The 22,871-nt window shown below is 45.4% G+C and overlaps 1 protein-coding gene across 1 annotated transcript in view; it reads left to right on the top strand.

Annotated features, from left to right (window-relative positions):
- The window catches only part of ANK1 (ankyrin 1, erythrocytic), a 213,110-nt gene that overhangs the window by 115,509 nt on the left and 74,730 nt on the right, over positions 1-22,871 (top strand). The window contains exons 2-3 of the mRNA XM_012724840.1: positions 138-239; positions 19,134-19,232. Coding sequence (XP_012580294.1) covers positions 138-239; positions 19,134-19,232 — 201 coding nt within the window. The remainder of the gene's footprint in view (positions 1-137; positions 240-19,133; positions 19,233-22,871) is intronic.

Here is a 22,871-nt window from a genome sequence, read left to right as displayed (position 1 = left end):
TGGGTACCACCATGAGCACCAGGACGCCATAAGGGATCCGCATGATCTGGGCCCTTCTCTCAGGCCTGGGGCTGGAAGGGGGTCCGGAGGTTGCTACCATACAGTGTACTCTCACAGCCTGCTGTTTCTCCTCACAGGCCGATGCTGCTACCAGCTTTCTGAGGGCGGCAAGATCAGGTAACTTGGACAGAGCTTTGGATCACCTGCGGAATGGGGTAGACATTAACACCTGTAATCAGGTAAGTGGGATGGGGGGTTCTGTTGTCTCTAAACAGTGGTTCCTTCCCTGCTGCCATTTCCTGAGAGCTTTAAGGGCCTCTGTTAACCTTTCCCAGTGGTCTCAAACCCCCCCAAGGACTCCCACCTGCCAAAGGCCCTAACCTTGGTGTTCTCATCCCTGAGCGGTCCAAGGCCCCACAGAGAAGGGCCAATGCCTGAACAGTGTGGGCTGGGCCTAGGATCCTTCCCTGTGGCCTTTTCCTTTAGAAGCTGCTTTAGTGCCTGCTGTTGACTTAAAATACAGAGCCTTTGAATGTGGGAAGAGGAAGCCTTTGAAGGGCATTATGTCAGAGGTGACATTAAATCTCCTTTGTCCACCAGCAGCCTTTGTGTGCTCTCTGTGGTGCTGAGGAGGGGGGGGGGTCAGCGGGTGGGGGGAGAGGGCTCTGTCAGGGTGTTGACTTTGGCGTATCTGGCTCAGACTGAGGATGAACTTGTCTGGCTTAAATTTTCCTCTGGAGGTTCCTACTAACGAGACAAAATCTGGGGAAGGGGTAGTAAGGGAACATAATATATACTCAGAACAGATTGCAGGTGAAAGTGTCCCATTTGGGAACCAAGATTTAGGAACTGACTGAATAGAGAGGAGATTACCCTCTAGACAGAACAGGGGTGTGGCTTAGCTTTATGGGCTGGGTGGTATTTGCTTTTGCCTGCCAATTCTGTTGTTTAGATATACTTGCTAATTCAGTTTCTCACTGAAAATATATTTAGGGACTTCTTAGAAAGATCATTTTAACCATTTGTGTGTGTAGTATAATTACATACACATAAAATTTGCCATATTAACCATTTGAAGTGTCCTGCTCAGTCATAACAAGTACCTTCATATTGTGGTATAACCTTCAACCCCCACCCCCACCCCCACCCCAGAATGCTTTTCATCTTGTGATGCTGAAACACTGCACCCACCCATCCAGCAACATCTTGTCATCCCCTTCCTAAACCCTGGTAAACACCATCAGCTTTCTGTTTCTATGAATTTCTCTACTCTGGGTATCTCCTGTAAGCAGAATCATCCAGAATTTGTCCTTTGGTGACTGGCTTATTTCACTTACGTAATGTCCTCAAGGTTCATTTAAGGTCCATCCATGTTCATCCAAGCTGGTTGGCTTTTATAAACCTACAGGGGCAAATGCCTGGAAGGCAGGCTGACTTTTGCTATGATCAGGCATCTCTGTCTCCCGACCCCTTAATCTCTCTTTCCTGACAATCCCATCCCTCTATTTAAGATGCAACATACCACTAGATCTCTCCCAGGGCCAAGACCCCATTTGGATTCAGAAGGACTTCACAGCTAAAAGCTCAACGAGGATGGAGGGACTTGGGTATGACAGAAACAGAAGTAGGTGTGTGATATGAACCAGAAGTCCATGGCAATGACCTTCAGAAGGCGACAAGTGTGTGGACTGGACTTGAGTATGTAAATTAGACGAGGAGGTGCAGACCTTGCCCTCTTCTGCCATCTCCTTATCTGAGTGGACCCCGCACATGGTGCTCCAGCTCTTGGCACACTTGGGCTGCCTTTATAACGAAATGTACAGAGCTAAAGGTTGGCTTTAGATAGGAGACTGAAACCCAGGATCCTTTTCTTTCATGAGAAGAGGGAGCAGGAGCAAAGTCTGGGATAAGAGCTGTTCAGGAGAGGAGACATTTTAACACCCTACCCAGAAACAGCCTTAGTCACGCAGGTGAGGGGCCTATTTCTCTCTCCAGGAGAAGAAGCATCCCTTAGGCTACAGGGAAGCTACAGAAATATAGGGAAGTGTTACTCCGCAGTGCAGTCTGGGCAGAGAATCCCAAATCTCCAGCAGCCTCCCAAGGGTTAAGATGCAGGTCTTCAAAGGAATCCACTTAGTGGAAATGGGGACAACAGAACAATCTTGAGCTTCGAGCCAGTGCTCATCTTCTGTGTGAAATTGGAAGGTTTTGATGACACCCAGGGAATGTCTCTGTCCTGATTGGCCTCCTGTTAGTGAGGCCTGGGATGTAATGGCTCATCCCTCTGCTGTTTCTCCTCAGAGCACCTCCTGGGAGAACAGCAGGCACTGAAGCATTATTTGCACTTTATTGGAACTGTTTCCTAGTGGCTTGGTGCCAACGGCCTGCCGCTCTTAGCCCTGCTAGCCACTGAGGGAAGTCTCGGCCTCAGGCTGGACACTGTGGTCCTGATGGAGCCCAACCTGACTTTCAAAGAGCAAGGAAGGAAATTCATGTCAGAGGGGAAGAAAAGGATGCATTAGCCTAGTGCAAAGCCCCCTTGCACTGCTGACTTAGTCCCATGGCTCCTGCACCTCCCTCTCCAAATCCTGGACCCTGCCAGTCTGTGTCTCGGGCTCTGTGATGGGCATAGGCACAGGGCTGTGCTACCAGCAGCAGAAGGGGACATGCCACATCCCAGGAGCCTCACGCTGGTCTCGCGGGGCCGACTGGCTTCTGCTCTCTGGTGGAGAGTGGGGACCCAGGAAGACTCCAGTAACAGAACTTGAGCACTCATGAAACTCACAAGTGCATCCTGCAGGACAGTGCTTCTGTTTTGTAACTCTCACTGGGCTGGCATCATAACGGGACTAGCGCTCTCTGCTTTCAAACAGGCATTTGTTGTTTTGACAAAACAAAAACTGGCTGTTGTCCTGGGGTTATAGCTTGAGAATGCATTTTTGCTGGAATTTTTTGAGCTGCTGGATGGTGATAGCAGTAATACAGCAAATGCCGATCCTTATATAAGTAACACACTTTCAAATAGTATGTTTTGTGGAAAGACTATGTGCTGCTTGCCATAATAGGAAGTAATTACTCTAAGTAGTGTGAAAAGAGGAACTCTTGGCTTATATAAGAAACATCTGAATATTCAGGGCAGTTTCCTTATTGCATAGATTATGTCTGCTCGTTTTTATCATCGTCATCATCATTATTTTATTTATAGACTGGAACAAATTCACACATTAGGATGCACACATACACGTGCATATACAAAGATTGTTACATGAATGCCCGATTCACTCATTTATCCAAGTATTGTGCAGCCTTTATCTATGGGCCTCCCCATGTGTACATAGAGTGCTGGATATTAATGATTTGAAATAAAAATCATAATCGTGATCCTTATCCCCTCTGCGTTGTCTGCTGCTAGTAGTGAGAGCTGTTAATCAAATAGTCTGGAAGAAAGGCATGGGGTTATGTGAGAATATATGAAACTTGACCTGGAGTTGGAGATCAGAGAAGGCTTCCCTGGGAAGAAGAAATTGAGTTAAGGAGATGAGTAGGTGAAGGAAGGAAGAACATTCCAATCGCAGGGAACAGCCGTGTGATGTCCCTGGGCTGGGGTGAGCCCAGAGAGTTTAAGGAAGACCAGCATGGCTGCAGTGTAGAGGGAACCAACCAGAGGAGGCTGCAGAAGTAAATCTGAAGTCGCTGCAGGAACTTACAGCAAGGGAGACAGTCACAACCGTGATGATGAACCCCAGGGCCAAGCAGTGTGTGTCGATGCAGGTGTAAACACACGTCTGTGCATGTGTGTTTACCTGCTGCGTCACATGTTAGCCCTATAGTTGCTGAGTAAGGAGAAGGTTGAGGGAGGGGATATAAAATCCAGAGCAGCAGGACTGGGGGATACTTAGGAAAATGAGATAGTGTCTATCAAAATGGAGACATCTCAGCATCCGATCTTTATCCTAAGAGAAGAGAGATGCAAACCAGAGATTCAAGCCAGAATGACTTGATCAGAGGTGTGTATTGAAGGGTCATGCTGGCCATGCTGTAGAAGACAGGTGGAAATGTTCAGAGGTCCTTTGGACGCCATTGCAGTGACCCAGGAGAGATTGTCAGGAGCTTGGATGAGGGTTGTGGCTGTGGAGTTGGGACAAAGTGAACAGACCTGGGGCAGGACTTGGGAGGAGGGAGGGGGAGGGGGTGGAGACTTTAGGAATGACCCTGGAATGTCTGGCTTAAGCAGGGAGCAGGTGGCGGCACCACCTGAGACAGTGTTGGCAGCAGCTCGGTGTGGAAATGGAGTGAGGAGTAAGAGGAGGACTGGGTAGGGAGCCTGCTAAGGAGTCTTTGAGGAATCTAAGTGAAGATAGATAGTAAGAAATTGGATATTTGAGCTTGGAACTCAGATAAGAGGCTGAACCCAAAGATACATATTTGGCAGTTATTCAGCATTCCAGGAAGTCAAATTGCTGGCATCGGCTAGTGAAAGCAATGACAAGAGGCAAGTTGAATGTAATCCCACTGGTGTCTTTGTGGGGTCATTCCACATGTATCTATTAATGAACAAATACCTAATAATATCAACTGAAGAGAAATACTAAAAAGGGGGAAGTGAAGGGGCCAGTTGTAAGCGGGGTAGTGAAGGAAAGTCTCTCTAAGGAGATAACTTTGGAGACACACACAAGAAGTAAGAAAATGGAGTAGTTTCTAGGGATGAGAAATCCTGAAAGAGGGAGGAACATGTAAATGTCCTGTGGCCAGTGGTAAGCTTGGTTTATTTGGGAACAAGAAGAACCACATGACTTTAGTAGAACAATCAAATGGAAAAGTGGAAAGTGTAGAGGTGGGAGAACTTGCCATGGCCCAACCTTGAAGGGTTGGCAGGCCTTAGTGAGGATCTGACTTGGCTCCCAGGGTACTAGGAAACCATTGGAAACATTACACAGAGATGCTCAATATGAGTTATCTCATTCTTTTTATTTGTTTGAATTTTACTGACATAACATTGGTTTAAAAGATCATGTAGGCTTCAGATGTGTAGACTTTTTTTTTTAAAAAGATTTATTTATTTATGCATACAGAGCTGGGGTACAGGCCAGAGGTGCAGGGGCGGTGAGAGGATTCACCAGACACAGAGTGGGGAGCAGAACAGGCAGAATGATGAAGTACACTGCTGAGGGGAGCAGCGGGCGGGTCAGGAGAGGTCTGCCGCACCATGTGGGTCACCTTCGGGGCAGGTGGGGATCGAACTCATGTGGAAGTGGCTTTAGCTTCTCAGTGCTGTGCTTTAACCCCCTGTGCCACCAGGGAGGGCCCAGAATTGTAGATTTTGAATTCATCATCTGCATGATTGCCACACCCACCACATAGCTGATCCCCTTGGGTGGAGCATAGACTTGGGGCACAGGACAGAAATAGGGGATTGGTGAGGAGGCTGGATGCTATGGGCCAGTTTGATCCCTGTGGCTCCTCTGAATAAGGAAGCAGTGGAGGTGGGGAAGCCAGGGACTCACTTCTCTGAGCTGGGTGTGTTGCCATTCTGGCTGTGGGGTGTCCCAGAGCCAAGGGTACATGGGGCAAGGAGCCCCTGGCTAAGTCTTGGGCCAAGTCATTCTTGTCACTGCAGCAATCACATGCTGATGGGCTGATTGGTTTGTTTCAGCTCAAAAGCTACTGCGAAGACATCCCTGATCCCCAGAGCTTGAAGCAATCTCTCCTTTACAAGTCATCATGTCTCGCTCAGATCTCAGTCATATACTAAATCTAGGCCCATATACTAGATGTTCTGTATTTGTGATTATTCAATACCCCAAGTCATCTTCATATGTCCCACTTTCAGAATGATTGTTAGATTACTTATATCAAACAAAAATCAAAACATTTTATTATGGTGGCCATAGCAATAACATGCTCTCTGGAATGAGCTAACTTACTAGTTAGCTAAATAAAAGTAAAATAATAGTTTTGTGAGAAACTCTACTGGGAACTGTGACCAGTAACTCTAGGGGCAAAAGTCTCACTACTTGTTTTTCTGTTCTATTTTTACAACACTAACACGCACTGGCTCACTTGTTCAGAGTTGAGACCCCAGGCGTAAATTTCATACCAAAAAGTCAGCTCATTTGCAGGTCAGACATAAGCAGAATTAGAAGGGAGTTCTCTGTGCCCTGAACTGGGTTTATTTCCCTCCAGAGTAGTTGCCTGACATCTTCTCTGTCTTCACTAAAGTGTGGGTGCTGCAAGGGAAGGGGACTTTGTTGGGCTTGATGCCCCCTATCAGGATTCTGCCTGGCGCTTACATATCCAGTCAGTTAATGTGATTGGCTATTACAAGTCTAGTATAACCCTGTGTGATTAAAACTGATATACGTGGTTCTTGGCCCATGTAGAAACTCCATTTGAGTACTTTTGCTTTTAAGAGCAATGTGACATGGTCCTTCTTTGCATCAGGATGGCGGTTCCCACTCTGGCCTGTTCAGGTGGCATTATCTGCTGCAGTAGCCAGAAGCTTGGCCACCAGAAGATCAAAAATGTGTACACAGCCAATGGAGCACGGAACCATGCTTGACCTGTTGGTGGGCCCTAGAGTCCCACATACCTGCCAGGGGATCCCAGCACTGGGGCAACCTGTATATCTCGAAGGGTAAAGGCATTTCAAATAAATGGAGCACCGGTACCAATAGTTTCTACTACAGTAATCTTTCCAACAAATCAGGATTTGTTGAGCCTTGGTGATAGTGATGACTGCAGCTTTTCCAAGTTCTAAGATCTTAGAGCTTAGAGATCAAGATGTTCAAGTCTCTCACTTTATAGCCCAGGAACCAGAGACCCAAAAGCTCCTTCTGAATGTCTCCTTTGGATATGGTGCAGTGGGCTTAGGAAAGTCTATCTGAAGTTTCTCTGCTCGCTCATGCCTTCCACAGACAGTGCTGGCCCAAGCCTTTAGTAGAGACTAAATCCATTCTTTGTCTGCTCTCAGCAGATCAGAGGATGGTAAAGGAATCCTTCTTATAAATAGATGGTTACAAATTCAGTGTCATTAAGTGCTGGTCACAGAGGAAGTTTTCACAATGCAACATAGTTGTTCAAGTAGCATGAGCTGGCTGCTCAGTGAGTCAAGTCCTTTGGCTCTACTGTACTTTTATTCTGGGGGAAGTGGCTAAAGTGATGAGTCCGAGAAAGGCTTTGAAGGGAGAATAGGAGTTTGCGAGGTGTCGAATTGGGCAAAGCAGCTGCAGTGAGAAGGTGCAGGTGTAGATGAGGACATGGCACAGCAGCCAGGAGCTTAGTGAGGCTGGAATAAATAAACAGAAAGAGGGTGGGGAGGGAGGTTTAGCAGGCTGAGGAGGTTATTTCTGGACCAGTATAGATTCTGTTACTTTTCTCTATCATCTTTTTCTTAGGAGATATGTAGAAATAGCACTCAATTGCATGGTCCCTGATTCTACCTGGCCCCTCCAAATTCACACAGAAAGCCTTCCTAACAAGATACATGAAAATTCCCAAAATGATAATATAGTTCTGGTTTCGTCTAGAAAAGGCATTAGTGAAAAGACAGAAACTGAAAATCTTCATGCCTTGAATTATTTTAAAGAGGCAAATTGCTTTTGTACGTCACCAGAAATTAGCTAGCCAATTTTTATCTTGCTAGCTAGAATGACCAACTCGCAGTTTTAAAGTAAGATGATTACTTGTCATGAGTCAGAGTGACCCACAGTGTTTAATGATGACACGTCCAGTTCTAGGGTGCCTCTGCTTTTGCAAGCCTTCCCCAGGCAGGTGGTGAGGGGCTGACAGGTGTGACTGGTTAGACTCGCAGTTGAACTTGAGACTGGGCTCCTCAGGGCAGCCTTTCCTGTACTGGTCTCATTTCCCACCCTTCTTTATAAGAGAAGAGTTAATTTGATAATTTAGTTACATAAAGATGTAACTATCTTTGTAGCAACAACATGGACAGCTCTGGGATCCTAGGAACTAAGATCTAGAAATGGGGGCAGAGTGTCATCAGAATGATCTTGAACCCATGATAAGGAAAGCCCCCTTCCAAACTGCACTGTATGGTTTCATTGTTATGAATCTATACTATGAAGACCAAAAGTAATATTCTTGGTTTTGAGCATCAAAGAAAAAAGATGGCTCAGTGTTTGTCAGGTTGCATGAATGTGCATTCGAGTCTGCAAACACTAACTAGCATGTGCTATATGCAGGGTCCTATGTTTGGATCCAGGATTACAAAGGAGGAAAACACAGGACCTCACGAAGCCTATTTTGAGAGACACAGGCAAGAGTGGACACATGAATTGCATGGAGTAGGGGCTTTGATAGGGTGATCGAGAGCCCAGGGAATACCACTGAGAGGACTTGCAGAAGGGTCTGGGATGATGAACAGAGGAGGATAAAGTCATAAAGAAAACTGAAATTTGATCCAGCCTTGAGGGAAGACTTGCCTCTGGTTAATGGAAGAAATGCTCCATGCAAATCCTATCCTTTCTGAATGGAAAATAGAGCAGGCGTGTGAATTTGCCTATGATTGTCCACCTTTGAGTGCGAATTATTTGATATAAACTGATTTGTTGTTTCTGACAAACATGTACTTAAATTTCATTGTTTAATGATTGTTAATAACAAAATGAATACATGATATTGTTTAAATATTTCTGCTAAATAAAGTCTTCCTAAGTCTCCCACTCTGCTCCAGCCCCCCAAATCAAGGCCTTTTTTAAGCATCTCTACCTGCCTACCTGTTTTCTGAGAGCTGTTCCATTGTTTTATTCTCAGAATTGTGGAATAAAGAGGAAGCTGGAGATAGTAACCCCAGGAGGTCAAATGAACCATCTGGAGAGTTTCGAAGCCTCAGCTCCTCATCCAGTGCTCTTTCCACTTAAACCCACCACCCTTCTGAGGATTTGGTTCTTTTTCTTTCTTTAAAGAATGCCAAGTTCCCGGACATAGAAACTCTTTCTAGTCCATAGGAGATATTCTTAGCTGCTGAGCTGGATTTCAGAGTCCCATTCTCTCATTAACTTGAGCTCACACTTCCTCCTCCACTCTCCCCAAGGGCCCTCCAGCCTCTGCAGTTGATCTGCCATTGAGCAGTGCAGGGCTCTGGGAGAGGAGGGCAGAGGCTCAGCGTCTGTAACAAGCAGGGAGAAGGAGATCCAGGCTTGATTCATCTCCTTTTAGAGTGTTGAAATCATTGTGGGGTTCTTTTTTTATATATAAAGATAATGAAAAGGATTAGAGTGTTTTTCCACCTCATGAATATCTAGTAAACTATGAATCCTAAGAGCTACCTGGGTAGGAAAGCTAAATTTAGATTGTAATAAAGCAAGGCAGGGAAAGTGCCTGGAGCAGGTCTGTTCCTTTCCATCTTTACCACCTTTTTGAGTCTGCACTTTCCTCTGTTTTTGCTTTTATTTTAACTTTCCTGTTCCCAGACAAGAGACAAGTTGGCACAGGTTATGGCAATTGCTTCAGCTCTAAATGGCTTCTGATTCGTGAGATTTCAGGATCATATATGTTTAGCAGACTTTTCCCACTAAGTCATCTCTGGGGACCCATGTGGCATCTGATCAGAAAGGTGGACAGGGTGGCCTTTGGAGGAGATGCCTGCCTCTAGCAGGGAGGCCTCCACCAAATGGTTCTATAGCCGCTCTCTCATCATGGTTTGATGACACTCCAGGTTGTCTATTCTGGAGTCAACTTCCTACTCTGTAAAGCACCTCTCAGATCCTTTGAAACAGGAGGGATGTCTGCTCGACTCTTCACATTGGCTGAATCCTCACTTGTAGGGGCCCTAAGAGACCACCCATTCTCTACCATCAGCTCTGCATCGGTCCCCCAGCAGCCTCTTCCAGTATGCCGCCACCACTCCTTCCTACTTTCCTCTTTCTTTTTAAATATACTTTAGTAGTCTCAAGACTATAGAAAGAGCTACAAAAACAGTGCATGGAATTCCCATATTTCCCTCCCCCAAATTCTCTATTATCATTTTGCTGCAGTTGCTTTTCCTAATCTACCTGTCCAACTATATCTCCATGATGCATGTCATAATTTCCCTTCATTCCTAAATGTTCCAGTGTGCACTGACCAAAAGGAAGGGCCAGTCGGGAAGCCAACCCTGAGGCAACACAACCAACCATAGACGCCGTGAACATTTTGCCAACTACCCCAACAAAGAGGAATTGTCCTCCCTGCCCCTCTGTGCTAGGGCTGTCTCTCCAGAAGCACACACTGAGTGTCTCATCAGTCTCCCTGAAACTGCAATATTTCCTCAATCTTTGCCCGTCTCTCACGCCTTTGACAATCTTTTATTCTGCAGTTGGAACCTCAGCAGTGTCTGTCTGGTGTTTTCTTACCACCTGACTAAGGCAGCGCTTTCTTGGCAGGAATTCCACAGAACTTGATGATTTCTTCCCACCTCTGATGATCTTAACCTTGATCACCTCATGAAATTGATGTTTTTCTATTGTAAAATCATTGTTTTTTTTCCTCTTTGTAGTCAGTCAGCATTTTGTTGAGGGAGAGATAGTCCTATAGTGTGCTCATATCCTACCCTCATCAAATTTCTGGCCACCAGCCTTAGTACACACTGCTGATCCTGCCTCTGCCAACCACCACTCTGGTTCCAAAGAGTGATCCTCCATCTCCGTTATTTTTTCTATATTTTTTAATAAAATATTTTCTATATTTTTAAATAACTGACATTCAACATCACCTCAGGGTTCCCTCTACTTGTTTCTCTTTCCATGTTTGCAAATTCCTTCAGGCAGTGAGAAACCTGACACCCAACGAGTCCCATCCTCCCTGTAGCAATCTCCCAACCACTCTTGCAGCCCATCCTGATTCTCAGACACCAGGCACAGTGCTGCCAAGGCCTCTGAAGAACATTGCCTTTCGCTGCCCAGCTTCTTCAGATGCCAACATCTCTGAGCTGGGAGGGGAGGAGAGGGAACAGGAAAGAAGGGAAAACTCCCGTTCACTTTTGACTTCACTTTTGTTTTGGCTGAAAATTCAATAGTCAATATGAGAAAGGGAATCAAGTTTTATATTACTCTAGTAATTTTTTGGCAATCTACTTAATTCATTCCCTCATCCAGTCAGCCCATGGTGATGGTCACACCTTCCTTCCTTGTTTGTTCGTCCTCTCCTCTGCCTTTGGTCTCTCATGGCCTCTGTCTTAACTCCTTCCCTCGTTCTCTCTCTCTTTCCCATCAGTTTCAGGATTTGGATTAGGAATGGCACCATTTCAACCCTTTCTTTTCTCTCCCTAAGCCCTGTTTAGCTTCTTATTTCCTGCTCTGCTTCAGGCTGCAGACCTGCAGATAGAGATCAGCGATCTTGGCCCACAAGTGGGGATCAATGATAGAGAAAAACTAGAGGCCATAAATATGCAGGCTGGTTGTTACTTGGGGAGTGAAAGTTCTATAACAGAGAGGCTAACATGTTGCAGCTCTGGACAGGTCTAGGGAGAATTCAGACTGAGTAGGAAAGTGGGCTGTGAAGGGTAGAAGCCTGGCTGTATGACCTTTCATGTGGCACATTACTGTCTTTCTTAGGGGCAGGACCTTGAGTTCTTTACTGGATACACAAGTAGACTGGAGTATTGCACTGAGGCAAAGTGACCTAGCAGTTCCTCTCCCCGCTCTCTTTTTGCCCACTCTGGGAGTCCTCAGAATTCTTAACTTCTCTGCCAGTGCTTTTGGCTTCTTCTTCCCAGAACTTTGGCCCTTTATTTTCCCATCAACAGTTGCCTAATGCTCCATTACTTCTGGGTGTGAATAGATGTAAACTCACCTGGTAAGATGAACCAAAATCATGGCAGTAGTTTAGGAATAAAAGGGTCATACCATACTAGCTTATGAGCGCATGTCCTCTGGAAGCACACTGCTTAACTCAGAGAAAGGGGAGAGCACCTGAAAAAAGTCATTTAGGGGGTGTGAGGTAGGAGGGGCAGGTTGCCTGCAGGTCCTCAGGACACTACCTGAGTCTCGTTGCTCCAAATAGGCACAGGTTTGCCATGTTGTGGGCAAATAAACATTGGTCTTAAAAGGAGAAGGGCCTGTGGGTCCTCGTGAGAAAATGAGCATCAGCTGGTGAGATGTTCTTGCAGTTGTCAAAGACAGAGAGGAGCCCAAGATACCATGGTCTTCCTGTTTGAAGCCGTCCTCTACTCTGGACAGGAGAAGAGTTAAATTTCCTGTGACATGTCTACTGTATTTGTACGTTTAGAAATCAATTAGTGTAATTGGGGCAATCAGAGATGCTAAACAGAGGAATAATTTACTGAGAACAAATGTCTGGAATTGTGTATTTTGCCAATGGAATTTCTCACAGTTGGTACAAGAAAATACTCCAAATTAAATCATTCAGGCTAAATGTTACTTTTTTCCTTCTTCTTTTAAAAAATGTTAAAAGAAACAGCCTGGCTGGGATCTCCTTTCCCTCCCGTTGGACAGATTGCTTTTCAGAAGGATCCTCTAAATTGACATTTTACCTGAAAAAGAGCAGTGGCAACTGAGAAACTCCAGGTGTGTAGGTTTGGCATGAATATCATTGCCAAAAATGAACCTAAAAACGGTTGTCTAGTATAAAAGGACTATGTGGAAGGAGGTAGTATGTGGCTAGGTGGTCTCAGAGACCCAGTGCAGGGAGTATATAAAGTGTAGAAAGCTCCATAGAACCGCTCCACCCTTCCTTTGGCCCTGACAATGAGAAAGGCTAGATAACGTGCACAATTATGATTTTTCCTGCTCCTGTCAAAAGTTACTGTAGGAAGGTAGTGTAGAAAGCTCCATAGAACCGCTCCACCCTTCCTCTGGCCCTGACAATGAGAAAGGCTAGATAACATGCACAATTATGATTTTTCCTGCTCCTGTCAAAAGTTACGGTAGGAAGGTAACCAAGTTAACTGAATTCCAAAGAGGAATAAGCCCCTTCAAGGGCTGACAGTTTTAGCTTCAGCAGAATACAGGAGGAAGAGGGGTCTGCCAGAGAAGTCAAGATCATAACGGTCTTGGAGGTCAACATGGGCCAACGTGTCTGCAATGAGTTTTTCCACACCCAGGCCTCCTACAGAGGGTCATGAGGAATTCTGGGATAAACCAGAAGAGTAGAGAGAACTCCTTCAGTGGCATAGGAGTACAGGAGGTGTGGGGACAGGAGTAGTGGGAAGGAAGGAATGAAGCTTTGCCTCCTTCTCCTGACTCCTACTGAATGTGAAGCAAAGACAATCCACTCACCTTCAGACCACAGGCAACAATCCGTTTTCCACGGGAGGACAGAAACAGAACTAATCCCACCCCTGAGAAGAAGGAGGAAATATTCCTTCCCAAAAATTCAGTGCTGCTTCAGGAGACTAGGAAACACTGCATACTTCTGGGGCGGTCACTATACTGGCCCATGATCCTACACAAATAACAAGCAGTGTTCTCTACTGCTGGAGAAGGAGCAAGAAACTCAGTACCTAAGATCAACTATTGAGATAGGCAGGCTTTGTTGCCAGAGAGAAGAGGGGAAGGAAAGTTTTAATTAATTAATTAAAACCCATTTTTGAGGGCTAGGTGCCCAGTCTGCCTAAGACCAAAGCTGGGTCAGGACAAAAGACAACTTGTATGCTCCAACCCACTCAACATCTTGTGGCAAGAGAGAGCATACTACTTCTGCGGAAGGACAAGAACATGGAGAAAGAGACCCCATTGGAGGCCTGGGCATGCAGGGATGTCTGAAAGCCCAGTAGAGATAAAGAACACAGAGTAACTCTGATACCTCAACTCTTATTCTAAACTCAAGACAATAGCTGCCTAGCGCTAGAAAAATCTGAAGTAACAAAATCCAGACCAGGTCAACTTTGAACAAGACTGACTCAGAACCTGGCCCTCCCAAGCCCCATGTTAATGACTTACAGGGACATTCTGTCATTCAATTAAAAATACAACACATACATCAATAAGAAAATACAAATCATTGTCAAGAGACAAAGCAATCAATAGAACTGGACTCAAAGGTCACCAGGTGTTAAAACTACCAGATGGATTTTAAAATGATTATTACTGGGGCCTCCCTGGTGGTGCAAGGGGTTAAAGTGCAGCACTGTGAAGCTATCCACAGCCACTGCAGCACCAGTTCAATCCTGGCCAGGAAACTGACCCACATCGCCCAGCTGACCTCTCCTGTCTCAACTGCTTCTCCCCTCAACACTATTTCAGTCAATCTGCTTGTTCTTCTCCCCATTCTGTCTCAGATGAATCTTCTCACACCCTGCCCCTGCCCCTCTGGCCTATACCTCAGTTCTTGAATGTATAATAAGTAAATCTTTTAAGAAAAAGAATTCAATAAAAAATAATTATGGTTAATATGTCAAGGGACCAAATAGGAAAGGTGAACCACATTCTGAAACATACAGGGAATGTCAACAGAGAGACACAAATTGTAAAAAGGATTCTAATGAAATGCTAGAAATAAAAACCACCCTCTTGGCAAAGAAACACCTCTTTACTAGGCTCATCAGTAGACTGGATACAGCTAAGGATAGAATTAAGAGTTTAAAGATACAGCAACAGAAATGATCAGAATTGAAACAAAAGAAGAAAGAAGGGGAGGGGGGACCCAGAACAGATCAACCAAGAACTGTGGGATAATATCAACTTGTCTCACATGTAATTGGAGGCCCAGAAGCAGTTGCCTTTAGGAAGAATAATCTAGCAAGTTGGTGTTTTCCTCTGAAAAAGATGTATGGTTAACAAAAATATGGCCACAAGTACCTATTGTTTTGCTCTCAGACCTCTAAATTAACTGAGGCACTTGTTCTCATATTCCTCCACCTCCTTATTACTTATCCTCTACGTGTACTATGTTTGGGGGAAGACATGGTTGGTTTCCCCTAGTTCCCTCCCCAGTGTCTCTCTTATTCCATGTCAAGAGGAACAGCTGTGAAGATGAAATGATGCAAGGCAAGACTCAGCAGCCTACCTACTTTTAGCAAACAACTTAAACTTGACTTAACTAAAATGCATGATTGCAAGCTTTGAGGGGTGGTAGATTATAGTTCATCGCTCTCCTTAGAAAAAGCTTGTGCTCTTCTCCCCTACTTATTTGAGCAATAAATACATCTGCTTGGGGGGAGGGGGAAAGTATTTATAGTACTTACCCTTGAAATTCTCTTTTGAAAATTGGAGCTGATTTCCTAAATAACAAGTTTTGCATTTACTAAATGATTGTACATGTTCTACAGTGTACATTGCAGTAAATTTGTTTTCAGGCACTCAGCAATGTCCACCACTGCAGTGATTAATTATAACTGTTAACCAGTCAACCACATGCTGAAGCCAGTTGCTGGAGGAGACTTCTGTTGTGGGTCTGGATTTTGTGCATTCCTGGAATTCAGCTGCTGCAGGAAAGGCAGAGAAGGGCACTTGATGAAAGCAGCTGGGAGCATGGTTTCTAAAATGTTAATTCTTGGGTTTAGGATTTAAAGTCAGACACAGCTTCTCATCTGTTTTCGTTAATGAACTTACAGCCCTGATGTGTACAGACTGTCTTGAAAAGGCTTCTGGGGAGCTTTCCTTTGATGGGGCAACTGCTTTCTTCTCTGTGCTACTTCTCATTTTTCACATGCCATTTTGGGGGCATTTTTCATGATTTTGTGTTTATTTTTAAGCTTCTGCTTCCTCTACTAAATTGAGATCTTCAGGGGTGAGGGCTTTTATTTTTTTTCATCTCAAGCACAATGCCAAGCTAGTTGAGAATAGGTTCTCAATTAAATGTTTCCTGAATTGGATTAAGTAAACACTCAGCAGTTGACACCAGTGTATGTCATGTGTAATGCATGTGTGATTTTGTTCTGGGACTTTTTACATAGCTGTAAATAGTTATGCCAAGTGGGACTTGGTTCTGTGGCTATGATGAGGGTATTGGATTCAGATCACCACAGTAAAAGACCGGAGCTAATTTAGGGCTTCTATGTTGAAAGCAAACACATCAAAATAAAGTGAAAAAAATAAAAAAGAAGAGATCTTCAGTAGAAGTCCAGTGAAACTACCACACATAGGATCTCTTGTGATGGTCCTACTATGATGAATAGCATGACCTTTTACCAAGAGTGTAACTTCAGGAGGGAGGCATGAAGCAGGTAGGGAAGGAAGGTGAGGAACTTTCTATGGGTTCAGATGGTGGATCAAATCCTGGCAATCAGCTTCGTGGACATAGCCAGAGCCACATGGATGATTATTGTTATAGAGTTGCCTGGTCGTCAAAAAGGGAAAATGTGCTTCCATCAGAAACATGCTAATCATCCTAACTAGCTGCCTGAATGAAGTCATAGAGACAGAAAACAAGCTGTTGTATATCAGAGGCGTAGAATTTTGGGGACTGGGGAAATGGGCGAAGATTAAGATGTACAAAGTTCAAGTAACAAAATAAATATGTTAAGGAGATGTACAGCATGGGGACTATAGTCAACATGATATTACAATTTTTAAAAGCTGCTGTGGAAAGGTGGTGGATAGACTGATAGTGATAATCATTTCACAATATAGACAAATGTTGAACCAGTTATGTTGTACATCTGAAATTAAAATAATGTATGTTCACTATACATTAAAAAATCAAAGACAGCAATGTACTAGTTCCTGATTGAAGGGGTGGGGGTGGAAATTAAGCCCCTTTTTCCTGTGGAAATGCAAGTCTATCATGCATGACTATGCCCTAGAAAGTCTGTGACCTTAGCCAGTTTGACTGCTCTGAACCTTGGTTTGCTTGGATTCAAGTCTTTCTATTACCCCCTTCTCACTCTGGCATTCTCTGAGCAGTCTATCTAATATCTCTCTGTGTTGAAATCTTAGCACTGGCTCTGAAAAACAGGGACAGCTACCCTGGACCCTTAGCCGTAAACATTAGATGCTATCCTTTTAGAAACATTGCAGCTTTGAGGCATTCACAACCAAAAGATGCTCGTGGAAAGTGGTTGCTGCAGGAGAAAACACTAAACCCCAGCAGTCAGCACCAGGGACACTGGCCGCTGCCACTGCTGAGCCCACTGCAGCCTCTGCAGAATCTGATGCTACAACATCCTAGTCCCCACATCATCCCAGGGTGCTGTGCGCAGCCCTGGAACCTCCCAGACAAACCTGCTGGGTTTGAAGAGGAGATTGCAGATGGCAGTGCCTGGAGAGGGACTTCTATGCAGACCTGCTCTCCCCTCTCCCCCCATAGAGGTGAGATAGCAAAGCAGGAGGAAGTGACCCCAGGCTTCCAGAACTCATCAAGTGACAAACTGCTTTTCAGTGAATTTGTATTTTTGCAAATTGATTTGAGGGGATTTACTGCCACTCACTGCTATTTCCCTCCTTCCAGATTTCTGTTCTAACAGACTGCTGACTTGCCTTCAATCACTTTTATTCTCTCTCTATTATCAAAACTCTGACTTCCCTTTTAGCTGATAAACTAATTCATGCTGGGGTGTGAATAATGCACAAGGCCTTGGACCTGACATTTAATGGTGTGCAAAATCTGTAGGAGGAAAAAAACTAAATGGTGAATTTTAGGCATTTGCACGGGAAAATATTGAGTGAAAAGGGCCTTATATTTTTACACACCCTGGCAGGGCAAAGATTTGGCCACCTGAACTCTGCATGTTTGGGGGTACAGAGGGTCTGATCTACATAAAAAGTGAAGTTCCCACTCTTCCCTTTCTTTGACATACAGGACCCCCATTATATTGGCTCTAAGGCCCCATCATAAAGAGAGTTGTATACACTCTCCATTCTCCCATCATGAGTCACCTATCCTGCTATTTCAAGGTCACAATTGGTTTTGGGGAGTTTCCCACACTTGGTAATGACTGCCTCTTTATTTCAGAAGGGGTTCGTTACTTTTCTCTTCTTGTTTTAGCAAAGCACTATGACTAGTCTGTGAATGGGTTAATGTAGCTATCAACCCCAAGTAGAATATTATGTTTTAACAGAAATATCTCCAAAGTGCGCTGGGAATTTAGAAACCCATGTCAGGAGTGCAGAGATGAGGATAGTCAGGAACCCCTCAGCTTACACATCAGTAGCCAAGCCTCCCATCTTGTTGGCCAGGGTCTCTTTTACAAGCCAGTGCTGTAATGGCTCCAGGGAAAGGCGCACACTGGTTGGCCAAAGCAGGAGCAGGAAGAAAGAGTAAGAGTGGAGGGGAAAGTTACTGGTAGGGAAGGAGGAAGAGAGGAACAAAGCAAAGAAGCAAGGGATGGAGTCTGCTGACTGATGAAGATAATTTTCTATATGGAGCCAATTTCTTTTCCACTGACATTGAAATTTTGTTCTGTCATGTGTCAGAATTATTTGTGGCTTCCAGTAATATTCTTGGAAGTCAAGTTTTGCTGGAAAGTTCGAAGACCTCTAAGTACGAGGACCAGAAGACCAGGACATACACGAGTGATGAGTAGAACTTGAACTCAGGGCTTCTACAGAGCATAGTTGAAGCTTTGCCAGACTGTTGACATTTTAGTTGGTTCAAGAGAGCCCTGCCTTTGTGAACTGATGAGTGCGCCTGAAAAAAATGCTTATTAGTTTGTCCTCCCCCCTAACCCCCACCTTTGAACTTACCTGTCGGCAGACTTTTGTCACATTTGAAATGACAAGGTAGCCGAGGGCCTACTCAGTAGTGATTCTTCAGTTGAGGAAAGTTTATAATCTGGACGGTGGGTGGTATTTACTTCTCTTATGACTTTTTCAAAATGTATCATTTTCCTGCAAGTATCTAGGATGCAGCAATACTGCCTCATTGCTGGTTACTGCTGTGAAAATTAATCAGGGCGGCTGGGGGTGGGGTGGAATGGAGATGGAAACTATACCATTTTAATTAAATGAGGGCCTAAAGCCTGGACAAGATCTGAATTTCAAGGTCACACGTTGGTTCCCCATGCTTGGTTCTTAGCTGGAGAGCTGTGGCCTCCTCCTCCTTCTTCCTGCTTGCCTGTCAGCCTGTGCTCAGATGGGACAAGCTCTGTGAGGCAGAGGCCTGCTGGCTGCCCCAACCTGGCTTCCTCCTGCCGGGCCCTGTGCACCTGTCCTCACGGGAAGGGGCGTTTTTCCAGGCACTGCACAGCAACCTGCATGCCGCCACCAACCGCACTTACCTAGTCTCTCTGCTCTTTACAGAATGGCCTGAATGGCCTGCACCTGGCCTCCAAAGAAGGCCACGTGAAGATGGTGGTTGAACTGCTGCACAAAGAAATCATTCTAGAAACAACAACCAAGGTACGTCTCCTAGGAAGTGAGGGGCTTTTCATGGAAAATTGACACAGGTGAGTCCCTCCTGTATTGTCCTGAGCCCTCACAGAGAAGCCAGCCCTTCCTGGGAGAAGCCCACACGTGCTTCTGAGAGTCTGTTATCCGCCCTCCCCACCCCCCCACATCACTTTCTAGTTCTGGGAGACCCTGAAGTCATCTGAAAGCACAGGACGCTGTCGTTTCCACAAAGACTCCACAAGCCTTTATTTTATGGTGAACACTAGATTATAAATCTAAAAATAGAACCTGTTGGGGAGGGCTTTATGTCTTCCCAGGGTCCTTGTCTTGAATACAGGGGCTGAACACCTGGCAAGCTCAGCCAGGTTCCAAGGTCCAGATCCTCACTGAGATGATTTTTATTCTGTGCCTCAAGCAAGTTATTCAGCCAGTGAGATGCTTCAGTCCCCTCATCTATAAGTAAAGCTAGTAACACTTGGTACAGGATTGCTATGAAAGTGGAATGAGGTTGTGTGAATACAATGCCTGGCATTCAGAGCAGATATTGGTGACCATGTTGTGACTGAGGCTATGATGGAGACCAGATCCCTCTCATTGCTCTTACCCAGCAAGGTTTCCTGGTTCTGCCCTATGGTATTTCCTCTCCTCAGTGATTTCCTTGGACAGACTTGCCTTTGCTGGGAGGTGTCTGGTGTGGCTGACATTAGACCTCTCAGCAAAATTTCTCCCCATAAGGATCGATTATAAACCAGTGATTGAAGTCCAAAACCCAAAAAATTGATGCTACAAATGGCAAAATCACTATTGTTTCTTATATACCTGCATCTTATCTATTCATTAGGGATGCAACTAGCATTTTAAAATAAGACAACAGGAAACCCAAAATCACCTTTTTTTTTTTTAAAGATTTATTTATGCATACAGAACTGGGGTATAGGCCAAAGGTGCAGGGGCAGTGAGAGGATTCACCAGAGAGCAGGCAGACCGATGAAGTACATTGCTGAGGGGAGCAGCGGGCGGGTCAGGAGAGGTCTGTCTCGCTGTGTGGATCTCCTCCGGGGCAGGCGGGGATCGAACTCATGCGGAAGTGGCTTTAGCTTCTTAGTGCTGTGCTTTAACTCACTGCGCCACCAGGGAGGGCCCGAAATCCCCCCTCTTAACTGAGTGCCCTCTCCTTTTCTCTTCCTTCCTCTGGTACCACCCATGGTGTTCCACTGGGCCTCATCCCTCCTGCCTCTGATTTTCCACTAGCTGTTTATTAAACGTGGTCTCACACACAGCCTCAATGTCAGTTCCACGCAGCAAAAACCTTGCCAGCTCACCAGCAGAGAACCAAAGCAGTATGTGGAGAACAGATATAATTTATGATTATGAAGTGAACTCCCAAAATATTATGAAGGTAGAATCATCTCTTAAGGTAAAGTTCTGTAATTTTCATGTCATTCCATGAAGGTGAAAAGATCTCACTGGTAAAATAGACTGAGTTGCACTAGCTGAATGTATCCAGGCATTTTGTTCTAAATCCACGACAAATACTACTTGTTTCCACTCTGCTCCGTCTGTGGGTGCAGGGGCTGCAGTTATTTTGTGCTGTGATGCTCTCAGGAACCTGGCTGCAGGCAGTGTGCCATCTGATGGGCCCTGTGCGGGCCTGAGTGGCTTTTCCTCCCCTGGCGTTCTCCCAAGCGTTGCAAAAACATTATGCTTCAGCACTTTTACGCTTTCTGAGTTTCCCCCCTTGATTGTTATTTTGCAAGCAAACATTTGGTGTGTTTTGTTATTTATAGACATTTTATGAGCCAGCGTGGCTTCTGAAGGCCAGGAAGGGGGAGGGAAAAGGTAAAGCAGAAACCACGGCCTACGAAAGAGTCCTGCTTTGGAAAGTTGTAAAGCATCTTCCCCCAGGAAAAAGATTTTAAAAGAGAAATAAGAAAAAGCCAAAGTCAATGTAATTTCCTAAACTGCGCTTGAAATTTTAGAAGCACAAAGCTGAAGCATTCCATCCTCCCCATCCTCCCATTTTTCTCTTCCTCCCATCTCCACCCCTTCATGGCCAGAGCTCAGCATGGAAGCTGAATATGGAGAAAGCCAAATCCCTCCTCTTTGTCTGCTTAGCTCCTACTTCAACCAGCCTCCCTGTTATGTGAGCTCTATCACTCCCTGGAAATGGAGAAATTGGGTCTTTGTGGATCCAAATTTAGCTAAGTAATTTTCCCTGCTTCTTTGAGGACATGATCCTTAGTGCCGAAGGAGGGACAGACAAAACAGAGGTTCACAACCCTCCTTCTGTGACCCTTCCTGCCCCCACCATGTACCCAGGGCCAGAGGGTCTCTTCTTGATCCTTGCAATGTGGACATGTGCATAGATGGGGAAGGGGCCCATCCCCTAGTCTTCCCTTTGCTCCTATTCCTCACCTCCGCTGCCCTCCGCTCAGGTTCAAAGGCTGCATGAGCCCAGGCCCACAGCCAGGATTCCACAACTTCCCTCCACGAGGACTGACACGAGAAAGCTCTACCATAGTAGGATTACAGGTAGGAAGGGACCATGAGAAGGAACATTTGACAGAAACATTTGAAATCAAAATGTCAAATGTTCTCTCAAGAGAAGGAATGGATCCTCGGTCACCTGTGCTCCCCGCACTGGGCCTGCGCCCACACAGCAGCACACACAGTCTGTAAGTGTGTGAGGACCACAGCCTGCCTCCTCAATGGGGAGAGGCAGGTTTCTGAGGCCTGCTTTCTAGAGAAGGTTCTGGTGCCAACAGCCCGTTCTACTTGGGACGGTGAGCGAGTCGAACCCAGATGCCAAAGCCCCTAAATGTAAGATCTTTTGGAGTTCCATGAAAAATGATTAATTAGTATCTATACATTCATTTTTGGCATTTGTGCTCTGATGGATGTTTGGGGGAACAACCCTTTTGTTTATCCAATGGGACTTAAGGAGAAATCAAAAAGTCAAGCCCACAAGGCAACACAGGAAAGACTCCTGCTGGAACAGGCCACACTTTGGCACTTGAATTACTAAAGTACAAGAAACGAACGCCCAACCCCTCCTCCCCCAGCACCAGGGTACTTCCATGGGGGCTACCTCACCCGCCTGTGGGTATCTGGGGCAGAGGTGGTTGTGTGGCCACAGAGCTGGGGCCCCACTGCTTAGCTTTGCTTGGGTGAGGATGCTTTTCTCCTGGGTGACAGACAACCCAGCACATGAACTGGGCTTGAAGTCTCTGCTTGTGGAGTTTGAAGTTCCTGAGATGGGTTAGCAAATGCTCATGCAGCTTAGTTAGAACACATGTACTGCCTGAAGTAGAAGGGAAGGTTGCTGGCCTCTGTCCTTGAGCTGGGGACTCCTGGGCTCAGTGGTGCTGCTGTTTTGAGCACCCCCACCCCCACCACATTGCCTTATTTGACAATGGGCCTGTTGGCTCTCGCTGAGCTGGGTGCCACGGAGTCATGAAGGACAGTCAGCCTAACTGTCCAGCTCCATTTATCCAGGGAGGCCAGCATCCTAGAACAGACACCCAGGGCGAATCCAGATAAGAAAACCTGAACATTTCACTCACCTTACAACCTGCCTGGTCTCTTAGTTTCTGTTACAGATTTTCCACTTCTAAAAAGTTCACACTAGGCCCTCCCTGGTGGCGCAGC

Source organism: Condylura cristata, unplaced genomic scaffold (genome assembly GCF_000260355.1).
Source record: "Condylura cristata isolate star-nosed mole 26May11 unplaced genomic scaffold, ConCri1.0 scaffold00014, whole genome shotgun sequence".
In the NCBI taxonomy this organism is placed as follows: domain Eukaryota; kingdom Metazoa; phylum Chordata; class Mammalia; order Eulipotyphla; family Talpidae; genus Condylura; species Condylura cristata.
The sequence above is the reverse complement of the archived record's forward strand: the minus strand, read 5'-3'. Positions and strand labels throughout refer to the sequence as shown.